Genomic DNA, 25,780 nt, shown 5'->3' on the forward strand with positions numbered 1-25,780 from the left:
ACATACACACACACACACACACACACACACACACACACACACACACACACACACACACACACACACACATGCACACATGAGACTGTTAACGCCCCAAGTGTTCAATTGGAATAGATTTTATGTTCGTTGGTTTATATATTAAGCAACGAACCTATTATTATTTACTTTATTGCTTTACTTGTAAGCCAGTTCCTGGCACTACTCAAAGGCATTCATTATCCCTATCCCTTCCTGTCTCTCTGCATGCCTATCTCTGCCTGTCCCTCCATATACCTGTCTCTCTTTATGCCTGTCTCTGCCTGTGTCTCCGTAAGCCTGTCTGCCTTTGATTGTCTTTCTGTCTGTCTGTCTGTCTGTATGCCTATCTGCTCTGCCTCTCTGTATATCTGTCTTTCTCTACCTGTCTCTCTGTATACCTGTCTATTCCTGCCTCTCTGTATGCCTGTTTGTATCTGCCTGCCTCTCTGTATGCTTCTCTGTCTGCCTGTCTTTTTGTATGCCTGTCTGTCTACCTGCTTCATTGTATGCAGTCTTCTCCCTCTCTCTTGGTATGCCTGTTTCCCCTACCTCTGTAGGTACCTGTCTGTCTGTGCGAAACTCTGTATGTGTATGTTTCTACAACTCCTTCTCCACATATTTCTCAATCTCATGTATCTATGTCTTCATCTTGTTATTCCCTGTATGTCGGTCTGTCTGTCGTTAGTCCATATTTTTTTTCATTTAGCTTATTTCAATATATAAGTATTCTCTCTGCCACTCTCCAAATCTGCCCCTACATTTAAAACAATTAAGCTATTTATTTATTTAAGCACTGAAAATATATTATTAACTCCTCAAGCATTAACAAGAGCCTCAACATAATTATCTGAGCGTGTGGCAGATCAGTAAGATACACCACAACCAAGTGTGGTTGCAACTGAGCCGTCATAACTCGTGGCTGCCCAGGAGTGGTGGCGGGTGGGTTGTGTCCGAGGGCGGAGGTTGTCCAGGAGTGGTGGAGGGTGGGTTGTGTCCGAGGGCGGAGGTTGTCCAGGAGTGGTGGCGGGTGGGTTGTGTCCGAGGGCGGAGGTTGTCCAGGAGTGGTGGCGGGTGGGTTGTGTCCGAGGGCGGTGGGTGCCCAGGAGTGGTGGCGGGTGGGTTGTGTCCGAGGGCGGAGGTTGTCCAGGAGTAGTGGCGGGTGGGTAGTGTCCGAGGGCGGTGGTTGTCCAGGAGTGGTCGCGGGTGGGTGGTGTCCGAGGGCGGTGGTTGTCCAGGAGTGGTCGCGGGTGGGTGGTGTCCGAGGGCGGAGGTTGTTCAGGAGTGGTCGCGGGTGGGTTGTGTCCGAGGGCGGAGGTTGTCCAGGAGTGGTGGCGGGTGGGTTGTGTCCGAGGGCGGAGGTTGTCCAGGAGTGGTGGCGGGTGGGTTGTGTCCGAGGGCGGAGGTTGTCCAGGAGTGGTGGCGGGTGGGTTGTGTCCGAGGGCGGAGGTTGTCCAGGAGAGGTGGCGGGTGGGTAGTGTCCGAGGGCGGTGGGTGGATTGTGTCCGTGGGCGGTGGGTGTCCAGGAGTGGTGGCGGGTGGGTTGTGTCCGAGGGCGGCACCTTAGCGGGCCTCGGGTTACCCTACAAGACAATAAAGTGGAACCGACGCTCCACACACACGAGGACCAGACATCTCACATATAAGAACTGGGAGAGTGTGCTTGGAGGTAGAGACGAGGAGAGGTGAAGGTCCACCGAAGGCTAGGGTAATGGTGGTGCTGTAATGTGGTACTCTTGCATTCTCTTTTTTTCTCCATCTCTCTTTCTCAGTCTCTGTCTCTATGAATATTCTATTACATTTTGAAAATGACATATATTTTAATAAACACTGGCCTTCTAACTATTCAAAGTGTATATACATTTTGTTGGTACACCTTATACCACCGTATGTCTGCAAACGTCTTGACGTCATATTTACTTGTCGAAAAGTCGGAAAATTTTAGTAACTTATTCCTGGAGCTGGTTTTCCCGAAGGGAATCTTTTTTGGGAGTGGCTGTATCTTATCTTGCACACTCAAAATACAAACTTCATGGCCTTGAAATATCTGTTTAGTATATTTACGTGTTGAAAGACGTCTTCTAAATATGCTATCATTCCTAACTTTTCCTCGAAACAACCATCAGCGTCTTAACTTCTCTGATGGAAGAAAGTCGACCAGCTGTCTCCGGAGTGCACACATACGATTTGAAACTGACCAATATGATAACTCGCACACTCTGCAGTGGAGTGCGTGGGTTAGTAGTGAAATTATCCTTATAAATGCGGTGTCTAACGAATTAGGTCTTAAAATGGTCACAGTCAATTTTTTGGGGTCGCAACTGTACTCTGATAATATTTGAATTTCCTCCATAAGAACTTTTTAAGAACGCAGGTGTAAATAAAACTCTGAATTATTTTGGTCTAAAAGTGGTCTCTGACTAATTTTGGTCATTAATTGGACTCTGATGAAAATTGCTCTGAATATTTTTGGGCTCAAACTGGACTCTGTTAATGTTTAGATCTTCAAACGGACTCTGATAATATTTTAATTTCCTCCATAAGGACTCTTTAAGAATTCAGATGTAAGTAAAACTCTGAAATATTTTGGTCCTAAAGAGGACTCCGGCTAATTTTGGTCCTAAAGAGGACTCTGTTAATTTTTGCTCTTAAAGTGGTCTCTGTTAAATTTTAGACTTTACCGGACTCTGGCAATTGCTGTGTTGTTTACCATACCAATCATTTCATAAGTATAAGTATAGATGCCACACCTGTGACAAGTAAAAACATATTTTTTTTAAGAAACAGCGCCATCTGTTGCATGTAAGAGCAACACATGCTATACTAAACATGTTATGATTTCATTTCAAAGTTTCCTTTTGCACTGAAAAATTGAATTTTGATAGATTTCGATTTATTTTCAATTTCGAGTTAATTTTTGTGTGTGACATTGTGTTGGAATTGACCTGTGTTGTTTACTATACCGTTCAATTTGTGAATATAAGTATAGATGCCACACTTGTAACTGGTAAAAAACAAGTATTAACAAAAAAAGTGCCATTTGTTCCATGTAAGAAAAACACACACTATAATAAATTTGTTACGACTCCATTTCAATGTTTCCGATTTCTTTGATAAATTTAATTTTCATAGATTTCGATTACTTTCATTTTGGTTTAATTATTTTCTGTGACATTGCGTTGGAAGTGAGCTGTGTTGTTTACCATACCGTTCATTTCATTAGAATAGTTTATTTTTCAATTTTTTATTTTTTTTTCAATTCTTTTTTAACTGTTTTTCATATATTTCAGAGATTGCAACATAGGATCTTTTGATGTTCTCAGTTTTTTTATGGGAACATCAGATCACTTGGGAATGCATCCGAAGAGGGAGTGGGGAATGGTGAGGAGGACGAGGGGACTGGAGTAGTCGATGGTGGGGGAGGACGAGGAGACAGGGCAGGGGAAAATGGTGGGGGAGGATGAGGAGACAGGGCAGGGGAAAATGGTGGGGGAGGACGTGGGGTTGGGGGAGGTAGTGATGGTGAGGACGAGGGGGGGTAGGGGAATGGTGAATGGAAGGATGGACAAGGGGACAGGGGAGTTTGTAGTGATGGGGAGGACGAGAAGATGGGGAAGGAGGGAATTGTAGGGAGGACGAGGGGACCGGGGGGGGGGGTTGATGGTGGGGAGAACAAGGGGACGGGGGAGTGGCGAAAGGTTAGGAGAACGAGGGGACTCTGGAGTGAGGGATGGTGGGGAGGACAAAGAGATGGGGGACGGGTGGGGTGGAATGTTGGGGACGAACGAGGGAACGGGAGAGTAAGGAATAGTTAGGAGGATGAAAGAATGGGGAGGGGAGGGAAATGGTGGGGAGGACTTAAATACAAGGGAAGGTTGCTGTGGCTCAACCGTTGCTGAGCCACAGCAACACGTGGCCGGGTACAGCTAGTGATGAATAAAAACACTTGTATAATAGACAAAACCCATGATGCAAGCAGATTAAAAATTCTTGAAGCAATCCACGTAAAAAATAGAACAACCTACCATAAATACACATATTATGGAACTATTCACCCTACTCACCATGAGAGTGAGAACAAGTCCAGAACGTGAAGATGCCAACATTGAAGACACTGCTCAACACGCTACGCCCACTACACCTGATCAATCTTTGTATATGCTTCGTCCTCTATTTTCACCTTTTTCTTTCGGCCTTAATTTTCCCCATTCATGCCTTATTCTTGACCCATTTGTATTGGTCTACTTGTCTTCACCTGACCCTTTACTGGTATAAATCTAACACGCCCAGTAATTTCTTACCAGCACCGCTCCTGTGCCAGGTAAGTCCACTACGGGTTCACCATAGCCCATAATACTTGCCCCGCTCCTGTACCAGGAAAGTAACGGGCTTACTATAGCCCGTGCTACAAGGAACTTGTTCCGAGTAGCTGAATCTATAACAACAACATATATATATATATATATATATATATATATATATATATATATATATATATATATATATATATATATATATATATATATATATATATATATATATATATATATATATATATATATATATATTTATATATATATATATATATATATATATATATATATATATATATATATATATATATATATATATATATATATATATATATATATTTTATTAAATATGACCGAAAAAGTAAGATTAATAATTCTAACACGAATTTTCTCAATCTTTCGTACATTATGCTTCACTGTTGGAGGTAAATCAAAAATCACTTCTCCAAAATTCATTTTTATTTCTAGTCTGACGCGACACGGGCGCGTTTCGTAAAACTTATTACATTTTCAAAGACTTCACAAATACACAACTGATTAGAACTTGCATTTCCCTGATTTTATATCTACTTTTGAGTGAGGTGGGAAGGGTGATGTGGCATTACATTTGAGTGAGGTGGGAAGGATGATGTGGCATTAGAGGATATTAATAGGGTTTTAAAAGTATCAACACAAGACAGAACACGAAACAATGGATATTGAATAGAAGTGTTTGTAGAAAGCCTATTGGTCCATATTTCTTGATGCTTCTATATTGGAGCGGAGTCTTGAGGTGGGTAGAATATAGTTGTGCAATAATTGGCTGTTGATTGCTGGTGTTGACTTCTTGATGTGTAGTGCCTCGCAAACGTCAAGCCGCCTGCTATCGCTGTATCTATCGATGATTTCTGTGTTGTTTACTAGGATTTCTCTGGCGATGGTTTGGTTATGGGAAGAGATTATATGTTCCTTAATGGAGCCCTGTTGTTTATGCATCGTTAAACGCCTAGAAAGAGATGTTGTTGTCTTGCCTATATACTGGGTTTTTTGGAGCTTACAGTCCCCAAGTGGGCATTTGAAGGCATAGACGACGTTAGTCTCTTTTAAAGCGTTCTGTTTCGTGTCTGGAGAGTTTCTCATGAGTAGGCTGGCCGTTTTTCTGGTTTTATAGTAAATCGTCAGTAGTATCCTCTGATTTTTGTCTGTAGGGATAACGTTTCTATTAACAATATCTATCTCTGGCATGTCAATAGATGTCATATCTATTGACATGCCAGAGAGTATTCTGAGGAAACTACTCCAAGCTTGTACTAAAGAGGCACCCTTCTTGAGCCCGGATGGGCATATGTATAAGCAAGTAGATGGGGTCGCTATGGGTTCTCCCCTAGGTGTCCTGTTTGCAAACTTCTACATGGGTACTATCGAGCAAAAAGTCTTAGTCGACATGAACTTGAAACCGGCCATATACTGCAGGTATGTTGACGACATTTTTACACAGGTACCTGATGTCAGACATCTGCAGGAGCTGAAGGAGGCATTTGAGCAGAGTTCCGTGCTGCGTTTCACTTACGAGACGGAAAAGGATGGGAAGCTGCCTTTTCTAGATGTAACAGTCATGGAAAAGGGCGGAGGTTTCCACACTGCAGTCTACACAAAGGAAACAAACATAGGAATGTGCCTAAATGCCAACAGCGACTGCCCTGACAGGTACAAGAGGAGTGTTGTTAACGCATACGTCGACCGTGCTCTCAGCCACAGCTCAGAATGGAAGCAAGTCGACGAAGAACTCTGTAGGGTAAGGCAGGTTCTAGTCAATAACGGCTTCTCCAATGGTTTCATCGAAGACATCATAAGAAGGAAAGTGAAAAGCCATGCAACCTCTGAAGAGACAACTAACACAACACCTATACCCCCTATTAGACTATTTTACAGGAACTTCTTTTCCACAGCTCATAAAACAGAGGAAAGGGTCCTGAAAGATATTGTTAATAGAAACGTTATCCCTACAGACAAAAATCAGAGGATACAACTGACGATTTACTATAAAACCAGAAAAACGGCCAGCCTACTCATGAGAAACTCTCCAGACACGAAACAGAACGCTTTAAAAGAGACTAACGTCGTCTATGCCTTCAAATGCCCACTTGGGGACTGTAAGCTCCAAAAAACCCAGTATATAGGCAAGACAACAACATCTCTTTCTAGGCGTTTAACGATGCATAAACAACAGGGCTCCATTAAGGAACATATAATCTCTTCCCATAACCAAACCATCGCCAGAGAAATCCTAGTAAACAACACAGAAATCATCGATAGATACAGCGATAGCAGGCGGCTTGACGTTTGCGAGGCACTACACATCAAGAAGTCAACACCAGCAATCAACAGCCAATTATTGCACAACTATATTCTACCCACCTCAAGACTCCGCTCCAATATAGAAGCATCAAGAAATATGGACCAATAGGCTTTCTACAAACACTTCTATTCAATATCCATTGTTTCGTGTTCTGTCTTGTGTTGATACTTTTAAAACCCTATTAATATCCTCTAATGCCACATCATCCTTCCCACCTCACTCAAATGTAATGCCACATCACCCTTCCCACCTCACTCAAAAGTAGATATAAAATCAGGGAAATGCAAGTTCTAATCAGTTGTGTATTTGTGAAGTCTTTGAAAATGTAATAAGTTTTACGAAACGCGCCCGTGTCGCGTCAGACTAGAAATAAAAATGAATTTTGGAGAAGTGATTTTTGATTTACCTCCAACAGTGAAGCATAATGTACGAAAGATTGAGAAAATTCGTGTTAGAATTATTAATCTTACTTTTTCGGTCATATTTAATAAAATATGTCTACAGGAAAGACTGCTACCAAAATATACTAATATATATATATATATATATATATATATATATATATATATATATATATATATATATATATATATATATATATATATATATATATATATATATATATATATATATATATATATATATATATATATATATATATATATATATATATATATATATATATATATATATATATATATATATATATATATATATATATATATATATATATATATATATATATATATATATATATATATATATATATATATATATATATATATATATATATATATATATATATATATATATATATATATATATATATATATATATATATAACCTAGAAGGGGGTACCACCTCTGGTACAAGTGTAAGGACCCATAACCTCGGAGAAGAAAATAAAAAGTGCTCAGAGAAGACCTTGTTGATCCTCACTGAACACTTTGATATTATATTCTCCTACCACCCCTATTCTTTTAGTATGTGTGTTTATTTATCTAACTTTATTTGAAAATGTCATTACACAAAAAAAAGTTACAATATTGATTACATGCAGGGTACAAGGCTGCTTTTTACAAGTTTAACAGCTCCTCCAGCTCCTCTGACGGAGGGCAGGAACCATGGATGCAGTGAGCATTTCCTCTCTGGATTGCCACACTAAGGCGCTGAAAAAGAAAACTGGCAGCTCTAGGGTACCTAGTTGTTTCGATTAGCTTAGACCCCAACTCTTTCAAAAAGCTAGCAGCACTTTTACCCCAGGAACCAAGTGTCTCTGAGGCAATGGGGACAAAATTGTAGTGGTGCTCAATATCTCTGTATTTACGTGACTTGGCCGCTTCCCGGTGATTGGTAGCTCCTCCTGCTTGTGTAGCACTGAAGTCAACATAGGTATTGGCTAAAGTTGAAACGCAAGTTTAGTCCCACACCAACTGTCTACCATTCTTCCAGGGGTTTACCGTGATTCCGTCTGGGCGACCGACAGGCTCATCAGGGTTGCGGGACATTAGGTAACGGGGCTCTCTCTCTGCTGGACAACCGGCTGTGGTAAGGCTTCTCTTAATAATGTCATTGACCTCGCCGTGTCTTGCATGCCATCCTCCTGTCCTTTGGCAGAGAAGGCCATGCCATCCGTATCTGTCGGCCTCTGCCTCGCCGCAAATACACCTGTATTCGGTGTGGATTGGGGCTGTGAGGCGGAGAGTCACGGCAATTCGGAGGGCCTGCGGTGTGAGAGGGTGCCGGTTGCTGACATTGGGGTTGCTAATAGGAAATCACCTGTATGGAAAGCTGCTACAGCTCTAAGTCGGGCAGTGTCATGTGATGTTGTCGCAGCTTCTAGCAAAGTTGCAGCTTCTTGGTCGGCAATGGGGCGATCCCAGCTGGATTGCTTATGGGCTTCAGAAGGCGGTGGTTGGGGTGCTGGTCCTGCGAGAGACCCATTTGGTTATTATATATATATATATAATATTTGGTTATTGATATAACTTTGTTGTATATTGGTTATTGATATAACCCAACTAAGTATTATTTGGTTATTAGTAACCCATTTGGTTATATATATATATATATATATATATATATATATATATATATATATATATATTAGTATATTTTGGTAGCAGTCTTTCCTGTAGACATATATTATTAAATATGACCGAAAAAGTAAGATTAATAATTCTAACACGAATTTTCTCAATCTTTCGTACATTTCGCTTCACTGTTGGAGGTAAATCGAAAAACCAATTCTCCAAAATTCATTTTTATTTCTAGTCTGACGCGACACGAGCGCGTTTCGTAAAACTTATTACATTTTCAAAGACTTTAGTTCACAAATACACAACTGAATAGAACTTACGCATCTCCGATTTTATATCTACATTTGAGTGAGGTGGAAGGGGTGATGTGGCATTAACACAAGACAGAACAAAATGTGGTATTAATAGGGTATTAATTTCATCAACACAAGACAGAACAAGAGTATTAATAGGGTATTAATTTCATCAACACAAGACAGAACACGAAACAATGGATATTGAATAGAAGTGTTTGTAGAAAGCCTATTGGTCCATATTTCTTGATGCTTCTATATTGGAGCGGAGTCTTGAGGTGGGTAGAATATAGTTGTGCAATAATTGGCTGTTGATTGCTGGTGTTGACTTCTTGATGTGTAGTGCCTCGCAAACGTCAAGCCGCCTGCTATCGCTGTATCTATCGATGATTTCTGGGTTGTTTACTAGGATTTCTCTGGCGATGGTTTGGTTGTGGGAAGAGATTATATGTTCCTTAATGGAGCCCTGTTGCTTATGCATCGTTAAACGCCTAGAAAGAGATGTTGTTGTCTTGCCTATATACTGGGTTTTTTGGAGCTTACAGTCCCCAAGTGGGCATTTGAAGGCATAGACGACGTTAGTCTCTTTTAAAGCGTTCTGTTTTGTGTCTGGAGAGTTTCTCATGAGTAGGCTGGCCGTTTTTCTGGTTTTATAGTAAATCGTCAGTTGTATCCTCTGATTTTTGTCTGTAGGGATAACGTTTCTATTAACAATATATTTCAGGACCCTTTCCTCCGTTTTATGAGCTGTGGAAAAGAAGTTCCTGTAAAATAGTCTAATAGGGGGTATAGGTGTTGTGTTAGTTGTCTCTTCAGAGGTTGCATGGCTTTTCACTTTCCTTCTTATGATGTCTTCGACGAAACCATTGGAGAAGCCGTTATTGACTAGGACCTGCCTTACCCTACAGAGTTCTTCGTCGACTTGCTTCCATTCTGAGCTGTGGCTGAGAGCACGGTCGACATATGCGTTAACAACACTCCTCTTGTACCTGTCTGGGCAGTCGCTGTTGGCATTTAGGCACATTCCTATGTTTGTTTCCTTAGTGTAGACAGCAGTGTGGAAACCTCCGCCCTTTTCCATGACTGTTACATCTAGAAAGGGCAGCTTCCCATCCTTTTTCATCTCGTAAGTGAAACGCAGCACGGAACTCTGCTCAAATGCCTCCTTCAGCTCTTGCAGATGTCTGACATCAGGTACCTGTGTAAAATTGTCGTCAACATACCTGCAGTATATGGCCGGTTTCAAGTTCATGTCGACTAAGACTTTTTGCTCGATGGTACCCATGTAGAAGTTTGCAAACAGGACACCTAGGGGAGAACCCATGGCGACCCTATCTACTTGCTTATACATGTGCCCATCCGGGCTCAAGAAGGGTGCCTCTTTAGTACAAGCTTGGAGTAGTTTCCTCAGAATATTTTCTGGTATGTCAAGAGGAGTACAGGCTGGATCACGATACACTCTGTCGGCTATCATTCCGATTGTCTCGTCCACAGGTACGTTGGTAAACAGCGATTCTACGTCCAACGAGGCTCTTATCCCTGTGGCCCGTGTGCCCCGCAGTAAGTCAACAAATTCCTTTGGAGACTTCAGGCTGAAGGCGCAAGGAACATAAGGAGTCAGCAGGCCGTTGAGTCGCTTCGCCAGTCTGTACGTGGGTGTGGGTATCTGGCTAATGATTGGCCGAAGTAGGTTTCCAGGCTTGTGCGTCTTGACATTTCCATACGCATATCCAGGTTTATATTCCCCAATGATCTTTGGCAGGTGGAGTCCGGATTTCTTGGCGTTCACAGTTTCGATCAGTTTGTTGACCTTTGCTTTTAATTCGGCTGTAGTGTCCTTCGTTACCCTTTGGAACTTAGTTAGGTCAGAGAGTATGATGTTCATTTTCGCCAGATATTCATCTTTTTTAAGAATGACATATATTGGCGACTTGTCACCTCTCCTGACAACTATCTCCTTGTTTTCACGAAGGCTTTTAGCTGCCGCTTTAAGCTCGGGGGACAGTATGGTGCTTCTGTAGTTGCCTCGATTCTTTCCTCCTTCTGCAATAAGTTCTGCTTGTTAGGTAAGTTCTGCATGTGCCAGTTCCATCGCCCCCACCATCCCCAACTCCCCGTTCCCCACTTCCTCCCCACCATTACCTTCTCCCCTGTCACCTCGTCCATCCCACCATCCCTCACTCCCATCCCCTCGTCCTCCCCACCATTCTCGTATCCCTCGTCCGATGCATTCCCAAATGATCTGATGTGCCCATCAGAAAATTGGGAACATTAAATGATCTGATGTTCCCATCACTGAAATATAAGATATACAGTTAAACGAAGTGAAAAAAAGGAAAAAATATAAAATAAACTATAATTATGAAATGAACAGTATGGTAAACAGCACAGTTCAATTCCAACGCAATGCAACACTAAATAAACTTAAAAATAAATCGAGTCTATGAAAATTCAATATGTCAATGCAATCGGAAACATTGAAATGGCATTGTAGCATGTTTAGTATAACGTATGTTGCTCTTACATGCTACAGATGGTGCTGTTTCTTAAAAAAAATGAATGTTTTTACCTGTCACAGGTGTGTCATCTATACTTATACTAATGAAATGAACGGTATGGTAAATGACACAGCTCAATTACAACGCAATTTCACAACGCGGCGACACACAGGGAAAAGGCAAGTCAACCAATTACAGGGGAAATAGATCACCGGTATAACTTCGTTCCAATGGGATCCGAGACCCTTGATCCAAGGAGGGAGAGTACAAGGAAATTTCTTAAGGATCTTGGTTCAAGGTTCATTGACACTATCAGGGACCCAAGAGTGGCAGGTTTTCTCTTCCATTGCCTCATTGTAGCGATCCAGAGGGGAAATGCCTACTGCATCCCTGGTTCTTGCCCGGCGTCAGAGGAGTTCAAAGAAATCTACAGCCTCTAGGAAACATACTTTTTTCCTTTATTTCTTCTTAATATCCACTTTTTGTAACCAATCAGTTATGTAACTGTGTTATCTTGTATAATAAAGTGAGCAACATTAATAATAAAAAATGGGTGGTAAGAGAAGTGAACACTTATACGTATTTAGAATTAAATAGCAAGGTTTTCTCTGAATGCTCTGTATTTCCTTCTCCGAGGCTATGGGTTCCTGCAGTGGCACCAGAGGTGGAACCCCCTTGTATATATTCAAGAGTTATTATATTCTTGTAAAGCCACTAGCATGCATAGCGTTTCGGGCACGTCCTTAAACCGAATTCCCCCCCCCCCCCATGGATTATGATTCCCCCCCCCCCAAATCGCTTAACAATCAGGTAACCACGTACTGCTGGGTAACAGAGAGTACAGTTAAGAATTAGTGCCCAGTCAATCCTTCCCGGCCAGGATTCGAACTCAGGCCTAAGCCCTGGTCGAGTGCTTTACCACTACGCCATGCGGACTGATATTCATACGTGTCTTTTAATTCTGACAAACATGTTATAATGAAAAGATTGGTATTCTGTTTAATGTTGTTGTGGGCGTTGACGAGGTGTAGTCCTTGACTAACTGATGAGGAAGGGCAAAAGTTCTATGACATCCTTTCCAAGCTCCATTACGCAAAATCTTTTATTGATACAGCGTTAACAATTCGGCAGTAGGACGCATTCGTGAGGGCTACTGGGGTTCCTGTGGTGTGTGCAGGCCGCGCCTGTGACCGCTCACATAAATTTGCGACCGTTTGGTTGTGGGTGCGACTATTGGGTGTACTTGTGAAGGACGCATTGCCCATCTAACACTGACAAGGGGTACATGTATCCCTCTTGTCTCGCTCCATCACAGCCCCGGCGACTGTAAAGGCAGGATAGCAATGCTTATTTGACACCACTCACACAGCAACTCGACATGAGAGCATCAAGACACAGAATAGGCCACATGACCAATTGTGAACGAACCAACGTTGCTTGTCCCAGTTACAAAAGGAACTATGACTCCAGTTCCACCAGCAACGACCCGAACATTCCTGTATCCATGGCCAACAAGAAGCCCCACTCCACTAGAATCCATCGAGGAAAGATGCCTCTATCAATATATTCTCCAACTACCAAGACAAAATCCCCAATGCGAGTATGCTAGCGTTCCAGGTGCAACATGCTGAGGGCAAGACCTCATATGCCACAGTAGTGGACCTTGAAAAACAGTATCCCCAGCACAAGATACAAGCAAAGACAAACATCAGAGGCGAATATATTCTGTAGCCCAAAGACGAAATAGCTGAAAGTACCTGAATCACAGGGAATGCGAAGAACTCAAGCCAGAGGACAAAATACGGAAATTTGTTGTCCTACACTATCTACTGCACATGTGACTAACTTATTTCGAAAAGCTGAATTATGTGGTGTCAGCAGAAAGATGCCAGGTAAAATCCACGAAGCAGGAAACCCGATAAGTCCTTGTCACTGTAAAAGGACAGATTCCAGAGAAGCTTGATTTTGGCATTTGGGGCGTGTTCCAACACAGGCCTTACACCCCAGAGCCCCTCAGATGCTTCAGATGTCAGAGATTTGGACATCACAAGGATGGCTGCCAACACCCAGTAAAGTACGGAGTCTGCATCCATGACACCAAAATATGCTTTGATTAACACAAGGCTAACCAGCCAGTTCAAAAGATAAGTGGCCCAATTGCTCCGAGGTGCACAACGCCAGGAACCTAAGATGACCAGAAAAGGTTAAAAGGATCCAAACACCCCCCCCTCAACATTTCCAGCAGCAGTGCAGAAGTGTTAACCCATATACCAACTCCCATTCCCACAAAAACAGTGTGAAACTTACCAAAACCAAACCAGGTGGAAGTGCCACATGCCACAACGGTGTAACACTGTAAAGGTGTTTGGTTTAGTTGTATTTAAAATACGTAGAGATACATGAGTCACAGACAAGGATTTGAGAAGGCGCCAGTTTGTCGGCCGGAGACTCACACCTCTAACCGTTAATGACCTCAAGTGACCTGAGGTCAGATCATGCGAATTTCACCTTGATTCTGCTAATCTTATAATTGGAGCCTGGTAGCCTTCAAACATGCCGACGTTTAAGGAGTGGCTTGGTAGAGTGCCTGAGGCTATCTACTTGTGGGCGGAGTTAGTTACTAGGTTCCCCAATATATACTCTGAGAGCTATCGATTCGAGAGCATTAACAAGACAGAGAAGAACAGGAGCCAGCAGAGCAGAGAAGACGGCCTAGCAGGGAGGCTGTCGGCCGGCAGGGCTGGACAGTCTCTGTCAACTACAGACTCCCCCCCTTCTCTATCCAGCTATAGGCAGACACTTGGTGAGTTGAACATTAAGGTGACTTGGTCGTGTTTACATATGTTGTGTGATGATCAGGGGCAGTCAAATTGTAGGGTTCTTAAATTCTTGGATGATGACTCACTTTGCATATTAAACTGGAACATTTTACTTGAATTGCTAAATTATGATACTTCATGGGAAATATAATTATGAATTTATTATTTATATTGTGTTTAACTTTGTTCCCTAGAGCTTGGAGTTGAGGTGAGAAAGCCTCTGTGATTCCTGGTTTCATTATTTAATGAGTACATGATAAAGATGGGACATACTAATAGTGACCTCTTGATAACATCTTTTGTCAATATTGTGATACAGACAAGTTCCATTCCTTGTCTGGTATGTAATGGTCTTGAATGGATGGTGGCAGCATTTCGTCTTCTACTATCTACTCTTCTACTTCTACCTATCTACACCTCTCCCTCCACCACTCTCCAAACTCTCACTTTCAACTAATGACCATCCTCGCTCCTCCCACCTCTCTACCTCTCTCACCCCAAACCCTCACTAATTACTTCACTATTCATTTCTTCCCTTTTCGTTTCTCTTAAACGGTTGTGGCAGTGAAATGTATTCTAGAGTTCTCTCTAGAGTTTCGGGTAACTGATCAAGTTACGGCCCCTTGTAGTCTTAGCATCTAGGTAGTCAAATACCTAGGTTACAAGATGTTGAACGAGAGAGGTTGCCGTAGGAACTCTGGGAGTGCTCTAGAATAGTTTGCTAACTGGGGACGGGATAACGGACTAGAGAGAGCTGTTTCCCCCGGCCTCGTTAGTTAACTGGGGGGTGGAATAATGGACAAGATAGAGCTATTTCCCCCACCCCCCGTTACAACGGCAATGGTGGAGTGAGAAGGTCTCCGTTCTGGACAAATGGAAGTCTGAAGGACGGGGGGCTCACCAGAAAATAGTACATGGTAATCGCTCGCTCACTGCACCCTGTAAAAGTACTTCGGGCAATAAAGTAAAAAGTGACCGAGTTTCCACTAATACGGACCAATTAATAAACCGTCCCCAAACCAGCACAGAACTAAGTAATACTTCCACACAATTGGATACTCTTCCAAACCATGCTTTCGAAATTCGGTACCAAACAAACCACAGAGACTCGAAAGACAATTGAGGAAATGCTCAAGAAATTTCAACATATATCCTCACCTTCAAGGATGCAGGGCAGAAAAAAACTCTCCTAACTCACTCAAAAAGAACAGGCAGAGTCCAGTACTTCTGATAGCGATCTTGATGAGTCAGTTTCAAGTGTACCAAAATCCTCAACTCCATTTTCAACTTCCAAGGCGAATTCATCTGACTTTTCCTCCATGGATGTCACGGTAATATCAACAAATTCAAACAATCTAGAAGACTAACGATCCTGCAATGGAATGCGCAAGGGCTGACACAAAATGGAGTGTTGGTCTCATTTGCCCATTTGTCTCCACTATCGCCGGGCATCGAACCCCGGTCCCCAGGATTACGAGCACTGAGTGCTGTCCTCTCAGCCACCAGGCGTCCCATACTGTACGCGTTTACAGACACGCTTGTGCGTGCCCGCACAACTAGTCGCACAAAGTTCACAACAATTGTGAACTTTTGACCTGGGAGTCTAGGACGGGTTATCCCCCAAGGGTAAAGGGAGTAGTGGAGGAGGTTAAACAAGATGGCCAGCATCTCCCTTGTGTTTAAATTAATTAATTTAGAGGAATTTCAGTTATTAAAAGTAAATGTGGTAATAATCAACCTTCTTTAACACCTATGTTAAATTAACATAGGTGTTAAATTAACATCTAATTAAAAAATTAGGCATTTAAAAAATGGTTGACTATTACTACAATTACGTCAATTTAAAGTAAAGAGTCCACTCCACTTAGTTGGAAAGGGGGCATAGAGATCATTCTCAGGATGGGAACTACTTTCTGAAGACTCCTCACTCAGTAACAACTTTCACGGAATAAGTGCTACTGACCACCTTGGTTGTAATTCAGTAAATTTGGGAAATTCAAGTATGATTCAGTATTGTATGTATTAATCAACCCTATTCAAGTATCTTTCTTGATACTTGATTATCAAGGTAATTTTCCAATTGTTTTGGAATAATGATTAAGTCGTCCTTCAGTGACCAGTACATGATTAAGCTTTGTTAATCATCTTTGAATACTAGTTTGGCAACTAAGCCAAGATCAGCCTCTCAGCTTGTGAGGGCAGGAGAGTTCAGTTTTCCAGCAACTGGAAAAAGAAGGGTCCTCTCCCTGGGGAGGGGGTGGGGAGTCCCGGTTCCGGAAGGTCCCAACATCTGGTCCAGGTCTTTTCAGAGGTTTAGGTAAAAGTGTGTGAGTTAACGTATTTGTTAAATAACTTCATACCATTGCCAAAGTAGGAATATTTAAGTTGACCAGACCACATACTAGAAGTTGAAGGGACGACGACGTTTCGGTCCGTCCTGGACCATTCTCAAGTCGATTTGAGAATGGTCCAGGACGGATCGAAACGTCGTCGTCCCTTCAACTTCTAGTGTGTGGTCTGGTCAACATACTTCAGCCACGTTATTGTGACTCATCGCCTGCACAGGAATATTTAAGTGAAGCCAAGCTCAAGTATAACTACTTGTGTTGGTAATAAGTCATTTTAAGTCATTCGTGTTTTCTGAGCTTCCCCAATTTTATCTTATGATTATTCTGTTAATAGATCCTGGGATTTGCGTGATAACCCAATGTGCCTCCTGTAAGCTTGTTTATCGTTTCAATAGATTTTCCCTTGTTAACTTTAAATGTTAAGTCACATTTAAAGTAACTTCATCCGTCCTATTCATAATTGGGGATCCCCATTCTGGGAGTTATGTATATTTGAATGGTTCCTGCCTCACAGTCAATTAGGGGAATCCCTCAGTGGGTTATTGAAGTCAGGTGGTGGCAGTGAAAAAGCGTTAAAGTCTCTACGAGTTTACTGGTAGATGATAAGGTACAGTGCCTTGTTTTGTGGTACCCAGGTGATCAAACACCGGGGTTACAAGGTGTTGAACTGAAGGCTGTACTAGGAGCTCTGGGGGAACTTCTGGAATAGCTAACTATCGGCCGGCTAATAGACAGAAGCGTAGCTATTAGTCCCTTGTACCGTTACAGGTGAACCATCACGAGAGGATCAGCACCTAGCTGCTAGGTGTTGTGAGTGTGTGCTTGTTGTCACTTGGTGAGTGCCTACCCCGTCCACTCTAACTGTCACAACGTCATAAACTGATGTACTCAATAGCCCGACCCTAACCTTACCGGAGACCCACGAATATAAAACAGGTACTCACGTCAGTTTTGCGAGCCGCGATGACGTTTAGTCCCACAAGTTTTGGCCATGGGGGGGAGGGGGAGGGGGGGGTTGATAGGTTCGTCATAATGCGATGAGGGCTTAGAGGGGGCAGACTGCAGCTACACTGCCAGTATGACCTGACCTCCGTAGTCATCATCCGAGACACTACCTGTATGACCTGACCTCCGTAGTCTTCATCCGAGACACTACCTGTATGACCTGACCTCCGTAGTCTTCATCTGAGACACTACCTGTATGACCTGACCTCCGTAGTCATTATCTGAGACACTGCCAGTATGACCTGACCTCCGTAGTCATTATCCGAGACACTGCCAGTATGACCTGACCTCCATAGTCATTATCCGAGACACTGCCAGTATGACCTACCTCCCTAGTCATCATCCGAGACACTACCTGTATGATGTGACCTACCTCCGTAGTCATCATCCGAGACACTACCTGTATGACCTGACCTCCGTAGTCATCATCTTATCACAACAAGTGTGGTCCGGGTATGTGCGTCTGTAACACTTTCCCCCACCACCCACGGGATGGCAATGGGGTGCATAGTAATATAAATTAATAATAATAAATAAGTGGTATGTGTGTATGTCTACACATCGAGGATGTGTTAAACTGTCCACACTTCTGTTTTATACGGTAGTTTAGCGCGTTCACTAGAGCCGGATAAATGAATTTGTATATGTTTCCCTTTGCTATTACGTTGCGCGGACCCCTGGGGACAGCAAAGGAACCATGCAATACATATTACCGTATTACCACTAAACTTTCTTGACGCACTCATCTGTGGAAAAGTATGAGGCAAAGCCCATGGTGACCGCTGGGGTCCGACCTTCTCAAGTTAGTATTCCTGACGGCAGGGAGCCTGCACGCATGGCAGAACAGTGCCTGAACTCTGCTATGCTCGTGGTGGTGAAGAAAAACACTGCTCGGCTGAAGCCATCTGACCCACAACCCACCATTCCTGGCGTCATCTTGGCATCCTCCAATTTGTATTGAAAATTCGCATTCTTAGATCCACCAATTTCCCAGACAAATCTTCGAATGACTTAAGTAATCAAAGAACTGACTGGGGAATTGAATGACTGTATGACAGCCTCGACTGAAGCCTTAGTATGATTCTTAGTATGATTCGTACTATGATTCGGACTGCTCTGTTGCTGCTACTAACTGCTCAACTGATTCTTCAGATAGAATCACTAACGAGCCAGGATAGTCCACTATTGCCTAAGACTGACCCCAAAGCTGTTTCGATATTACAGATAACAAGGCGCAGGTCAGCAGCATATTTTGTTCAAAATGCAAGTTTAAAATACTATAAACTGAAAGTTGAAAAATAAATTGCCCCAATAATGAATTTGATCCTGAAGCGTCTTTAAATGAGAATAGGAGCATAATTTCTGCTAATTTTATTTAATATCCAGTGACAGATCAGTAATTTAGTTGGCCCCTTCAGTAATAAGTTTTTTCTCAATTTGGATGAAAATGTTGCAAGAAGTTACAAATTTCATGAAAAAGCAATGATTGAATTTCCGTACGAAGTAGCAAAGCCGTTCTGGTTCCAGGATGATAACAGTCATGCAGAAACCCATCCTAAAGTTACATTAGTCCAACTTGAACCCGACCTCAAAAATGCATTCGTCCAATATAACGAACCGTATAAATAAAACCTCTGTCTTGTCGATTCTAAGTAATTAATAATTTATATTTAATTTTGTGTATACTTATGCTTCGCGTGGGTTAATATAGGTGTTTTGACTATGGTGACCATTATTTTTGTTTACAATATTTCAGCGACGAATTTAGAGAAGTTTGATTTGTACACAGAGAGAGAACTGGGCTTCCTGGGAAAAAATTGGGAAGGGTTGACTGAGGACCAAATTGTATGGTTGTGATGTAGGGAGGAGGTAGAAGTAGGGAGGCGAAAAGCAGCATATGAGTGGGAGGGAATATGGACAGCTGGAAACACAAACTAGTCTAAGAAACTTAAGGAATACGCGTAGTGTTAGGTTTGTCCATAAGTGATTTAAACATTATATATATATATATATATATATATATATATATATATATATATATATATATATATATATATATATATATATATATATATATATATATATATATATATATATATATATATATAGTGAAGAACTCTGTAGGGTAAGGCAGGTCCTAGTCAATAACGGCTTCTCCAATGGTTTCGTCGAAGACATCATAAGAAGGAAAGTGAAAAGCCATGCAACCTCTGAAGAGACAACTAACACAACACCTATACCCCCTATTAGACTATTTTACAGGAACTTCTTTTCCACAGCTCATAAAACGGAGGAAAGGGTCCTGAAAGATATTGTTAATAGAAACGTTATCCCTACAGACAAAAATCAGAGGATACAACTGACGATTTACTATAAAACCAGAAAAACGGCCAGCCTACTCATGAGAAACTCTCCAGACACAAAACAGAACGCTTTAAAAGAGACTAACGTCGTCTATGCCTTCAAATGCCCACTTGGGGACTGTAAGCTCCAAAAAAACCAGTATATAGGCAAGACAACAACATCTCTTTCTAGGCGTTTAACGATGCATAAGCAACAGGGCTCCATTAAGGAACATATAACCTCTTCCCACAACCAAACCATCGCCAGAGAAATCCTAGTAAACAACCCAGAAATCATCGATAGATACAGCGATAGCAGGCGGCTTGACGTTTGCGAGGCACTACACATCAAGAAGTCAACACCAGCAATCAACAGCCAATTATTGCACAACTATATTCTACCCACCTCAAGACTCCGCTCCAATATAGAAGCATCAAGAAATATGGACCAATAGGCTTTCTACAAACACTTCTATTCAATACCCATTGTTTGTGTTCTGTCTTGTGTTGATACTTTTAATACCCTATTAATATCCCCTCTTGTTCTGTCTTGTGTTAATGCCACATCACCCCTCCCACCTCACTCAAATGTAGATATAAAATCGGAGATACGTAAGTTCTATTCAGTTGTGTATTTGTGAACTAAAGTCTTTGAAAATGTAATAAGTTTTACGAAACGCGCCCGTGTCGCGTCAGACTAGAAATAAAAATGAATTTTGGAGAATTAATTTTTGATTTACCTCCAACAGTGAAGCGTAATGTACGAAAGATTGAGAAAATTCGTGTTAGAATTGTTAATCTTACTTTTTCGGTCATATTTAATAATATATATATATATATATATATATATATATATATATATATATATATATATATATATATATATATATATATATATATAAAATGGAAGGGAGTACCACCTCTAGCTGGAAGAAGGGGGACCCATAGCCTCGGAGGAAACCACGCATAACGCATTAGAGGGAATGTTTAGATCCCCTCCAATACAGTTTCTGTGTGCTTTTCTCCTACCACCCCCTTCCTTTTTTGTTTTTTGTGCTTTATTATGCATTTGATGGTTACAAGATATACATGGGTTGATACAAAAATAATAATGCAAGAAGGTGCTTAAAGGTTATGGATCTCTTGAAAAACACAACATATATATATATATATATATATATATATATATATATATATATATATATATATATATATATATATATATTAGTATATTTTGGTAGCAGTCTTTCCTGTAGACATATATTATTGAATATGACCGAAAAAGTAAGATTAATAATTCTAACACAAATTTTCTCAATGTTTCTTATATTTTTTTTCACTGTTGATTGTAACTGAAAAATCAATTCCCCCAAATTAATTTTTATTTCTAGTCTGACGCGACACTTGAGCGCATTTCGTAAAACTTATTACATTTTCAAAGACTTTTGTTTACACACACACAACTATAACTGAACAGAGCTTAAACATCTTCGATTTTATACCTGCATTTGGGTGAGGTGATATGTTACAACAGTTTTGGATGAGGTGAAAACAAACTTTCAACACAAGACAGAACACGAAACAAAGGGTATAATATTTTGTAAGTTAAAGGGAAGAATGGAAGTAACTGCAAAGGGCCTATTGGCCCATATTTCTTGATGCTTCCATATTGGTGCGGAGTCTTGAAGTGGGTTGAGTGGGTCTCAACTGAAAAAAAAATAAAAACTCAACTGAGTGAGATCTGGATTCCAGGATATAACCTATACAGGTGTGATAGGAAAATTAGGTCACATGGAGGAGTGGGTCTGTATATTAGGGAAGACCTTGTATTCTCAGAGCTCCTTAACGTTACAAATGAGGTGGTAGAGGTACTGGGAGTAAAAATAGAGAAAATAAATTTAGTGACTATTCTAATATACAAACCGCCAGATGCAACGGCTGAGGAATTCACAGAACAGATAAACAAAAAAGAGAATAGCCTTGATAATTTGGAGAACCCGATACCTGATATTATCTTCATTGGTGACTTCAACTTGCCTAGTCTCAGGTGGAGAATAGCAAACAATAATATTATAACAGGAAATCTATCAGGACCTAACCAACCACAGATTAGAGAACTACTTAGATTCTGTGACAAATTTTCACTCAATCAGCAGATATCGGAGCCAACGAGAAATGAAAATATTCTAGATCTGGTATTTACGAACAATGAAGACATTATCAGAGACATTACGATATCAGATACCACATACTCAGATCACAAGCTCATTCAAGTGCAAACGACCATCAATACTCAGAATAGACCTAAAACGTTGATAGAGCGAGAGGGGCTATTCAGTAAATTCAATTTTAATAATAAAAGGATAGACTGGGAGATAATAAATAGGGAACTTTTAAAAACATTCCATGGGAAACTGTTTTAAGTAATACAAGTCCTACACAAGGAATAGAAAAATTGACTTCGGAAGCGTATCAAGTCTGTCTGAAACATGTTCCTTTGAGGAAAGCCAGAAAGAGTTCCAACGTAGAAAGAGAACGCAGACGACACTATAAACGCAGGAAAAAAATAACGGAACTGCTTATGCAGACACGAATTTCCCGTCAAAGAAGAAATAATTTAAATAGGGAGATTGAAGAAATCGAGCGGAAATTGAAACACTCATATGAAACTGAAGAAAGGCAGTTAGAACAGAAAGCAATTCAGGAAATAAAGAAAAATCAAAAATATTTCTTCACATATGCGAAATCAAAAGCAAAAACCACTGCCAGTATTGGACCTATTCGTACAAGTGAAAGTTCATACACGGAGAATGACAAAGAAATTACTGAAATCCTAAAAAAGCAGTATGAGGACATGTTTAGCACTCCAATAAACAACATGAAAGTGGAAGATCCAGACAATTTCTTTATGCGGGATATTCAAACTCCTGTAAATATAACTGATATCAACACGAGCGCACTAAATTTTGAAAGAGAAATTGAAAACATGCCCATGCACTCGGCCCCGGGTCCAGACTCATGGAATTCAATATTTATAAAGAAATGCAAAATCCCGGTAGCACAGGCACTCAGTATAGTGTGGAGGAAGAGCTTGGACACGGGGGAGATACCAGATGCACTTAAAGTAGCAGACATAGCCCCTCTACACAAGGGAGGGAGCAAAGCCTACAGTCTTTGCAGTCTCCGTGGTGTAGTGGTAAGACACTCGCCTGGCGTTCCGCGAGCGGTATGTCATGGGTTCGTATCCTGGCTGGGGAGGATTTACTGGGCGCAATTCCTTAACTGTAGCCTCTGTTTAACGCAACAGTAAAATGTGTACCTGGACGAAAAAAACGATTCTTCGCGGCGGGGATCGTATTCCAGGGACCTGCCCGAAACGCTACGCGTACTAGTAGCTGTACAAGAATGTAACAACTCATGTATATATCTCAAAAAAAAAAAAAAAGCATTGGCAAAGAATTATAGACCAGTTGCACTAACATCGCACACCATAAAAGTATTTGAGAGAGTGATTAGGAGTCAGGTCACCAATTTCATGGACACCAATGACCTTCACAACCCAGGCCAACATGGATTTCGAGCGGGAAGATCGTGCCTCTCACAGCTACTTGAGCACTACGACAAAGTCACTGAGGCATTAGAAGAAAAACAGAATGCTGATGTGATATACATGGACTTCGCAAAGGCTTTCGATAAATGTGACCATGGCGTGATAGCACACAAAATGAAGTCAATGGGAATAACCGGTAAAGTAGGACGCTGGATACTCAGTTTTCTGTCAAACAGGACTCAGTGAGTAATGGTCAACCATATAAAATCAAGTCCAAGTGCAGTTAAAAGCTCTGTACCTCAGGGTACAGTCCTGAAGTACCGAGCGTGCAAATCTACCCAGCATCAAGATTACGCGTAGTTACCAGAGTGCTGTCCGTGACACCGACCACACCTTGGTATGTAGCAGGGTCAAGATGCAAACAAAGAAGATTCATCTCTCGAAAAAGGTGGGCAGACCTCGCATCGACACCACCAAGACCCGCAACCAGGACAAGGTGGAAGACTTTACACGTGTGCTCGAGGAAGCCCTCCTATGGCCCAGCCGGGGTCACCGCCTGTAAAAGATGGGAGCACTTCAGAGACACTGTGTTCAACGTTGCCATTTCCACCTTTGGCAAGAAGACCAGCAGGTCGGCAGACTGGTTCGAGGCTCACTCGGAGGAGATAACACCTGTCATCAAAGAGAAGAGAAACGCCTTAGCAGCCTACAAAGCCTGCCCAAGTCAGCGCAACTTACAGATCCTTCGGGCCGTCCGCTGCAAAGTGCAGCAGAGCGCCAGGCGATGTGCCAACAACTATTGGCTCCAGCTCCGCTCCCAGATACAGACTGCAGCAGATACAGGCAATGTAAGGGGAATGTATGACGGCATCAAGCAGGCCCTCGGCCCAATCCAGAAGAAGACAGCTCCTCTGAAATCTGCCACTGGCAAGGTGATTCAGGACCAGACACTGCAGCTGAAGCGCTGGGTCGAGCACTACTCTGAGCTATACGCCAGAGACAATGTGGTCACCAAAGACACCCTGAGCACCATTGAGTGCCTGCCTGTGCTAATGGAGCTCGACAGCGAACCGACCCTGGAAGAACTCAGCGAGGCCCTAGACTCCCTTGCTTCTGGCAAAGCTCCTGGCAAAGATTGCATTCCTGCTGAGACCTTAAAGTGCTGCAGAGGTAGCCTGCTCATGGAGCTGCATGAAATTCTCTGCTTCTGCTGGGAAAACCGAGAGGTGCCACAAGACATGAGGGATGCCAACATCGTCACGCTGAATAAGATTTAAGGTGACAAGGGCGACTGCAACAATTACCGTTGAATCTCCCTCCTTAGTATTGTCGGAAAGCTGTTTGCTTGAGTCACATTGAAGAGGCTCCAAGTACTTGTAGAAAGAGTCTATCCAGAATCACAATGCGGACTCAGAGCTAACAGGTCCACCATCGACATGGTCTTTTCCCTCAGACAGCTGCAGGAGAAATGCAGGGAACAGAAGCAGCCATTCTTCATAGCCTTCATAAATCTGACGAAGGCCTTTGACCTCGTTAGCAGGGATGGCCTGTTCAAGATCCTCCCCAAGATCGGATGCCCACCCAGGCTCCTCAGCATCATCAGACCTTGCCATGAGAACATGAGGGGCACCGTGGTCTTTGATGGTCTAACATTAGATGCCTTTAACATCCGAAGTGGAGTAAAGCAGGGCTGCGTACTGGCTCCAACCCTATTCGGGATTTTCTTTGCAGTTATGCTGCAGCACGACTTCAGATCTGCCATGGAAGGCATCTACCTCCGGACCAGGTCGGATGGAAAGCTCTTTAACCTCGCTGAGAGCCAAGACGAAGGTTCGGCTGAGGTGTCTGCGCGACTTCCTTTTTGCCGACGACGCAGCAGTCACTACCCACTCAGCCGAAGTTCTCCAACGGCTCATGACCCGCTTCAGCGAGGCCTGTCAGGCTTTCGGACTCATCATCAGCCTGAAGAAAACTCAAGTCATGGGACAAGGAATGGACTCCCCACCTGACATCAGCATCTCCAATTGCAAACTGGAAGTCGTTCACGATTTCGTGTGTCTGGACTCTACAATCTATGACTCCCTCTCTCTTGATACGGAGCTAAACAAACGCATCGGTAAGGCATCTACTACCATGTCCAGAATGACAAAGAGAGTGTGGGCCAACAATAGGCTGACTGAGTATACAAAGATTTAAGGTTTACAGAGCCTGTGTCCTGGG

The 25,780-nt window shown here is 42.1% G+C and overlaps 2 protein-coding genes across 2 annotated transcripts; one reads left to right on the forward strand and one right to left on the reverse strand.

Moving 5' to 3' along the window:
• Positions 1 to 881: 881 nt before the first annotated feature.
• Positions 882 to 25,173, reverse strand: LOC138363612 (uncharacterized). Its single transcript, XM_069322978.1, has 2 exons — positions 24,982 to 25,173; positions 882 to 1,598 (listed from the first exon to the last, which is right to left on the reverse strand). Exons 1-2 carry the CDS (start codon positions 25,171 to 25,173, stop codon positions 882 to 884), a joined length of 909 nt encoding a protein of 302 aa, XP_069179079.1.
• Positions 25,174 to 25,351: 178 nt separating this feature from the next.
• Positions 25,352 to 25,756, forward strand: LOC138363613 (uncharacterized). The gene has a single exon (XM_069322979.1). The coding sequence runs from the start codon at positions 25,352 to 25,354 to the stop codon at positions 25,754 to 25,756; it is 405 nt and encodes a 134-aa protein (XP_069179080.1).
• The last annotated feature ends 24 nt before the right edge of the window (positions 25,757 to 25,780 follow it).

The sequence above is a fragment of the Procambarus clarkii genome, chromosome 11, assembly GCF_040958095.1.
Source record: "Procambarus clarkii isolate CNS0578487 chromosome 11, FALCON_Pclarkii_2.0, whole genome shotgun sequence".
Taxonomy (NCBI): Eukaryota; Metazoa; Arthropoda; class Malacostraca; order Decapoda; family Cambaridae; genus Procambarus; species Procambarus clarkii.

Coding starts and splice junctions, on each gene's coding strand:
- LOC138363612 (XM_069322978.1), bottom strand. CDS start 25,173: ATGGCAAGGTCTGATGATGCTGAGGAGCCTGGGTGGGCATCCGATCTT. Junction 1,599..24,981: donor ACCATGTCGATGGTGGACCT/GTTAGCTCTGAG, acceptor ATTGTCTTGTAG/GGTAACCCGAGGCCCGCTAA.
- LOC138363613 (XM_069322979.1), top strand. CDS start 25,352: ATGGAAAGCTCTTTAACCTCGCTGAGAGCCAAGACGAAGGTTCGGCTG.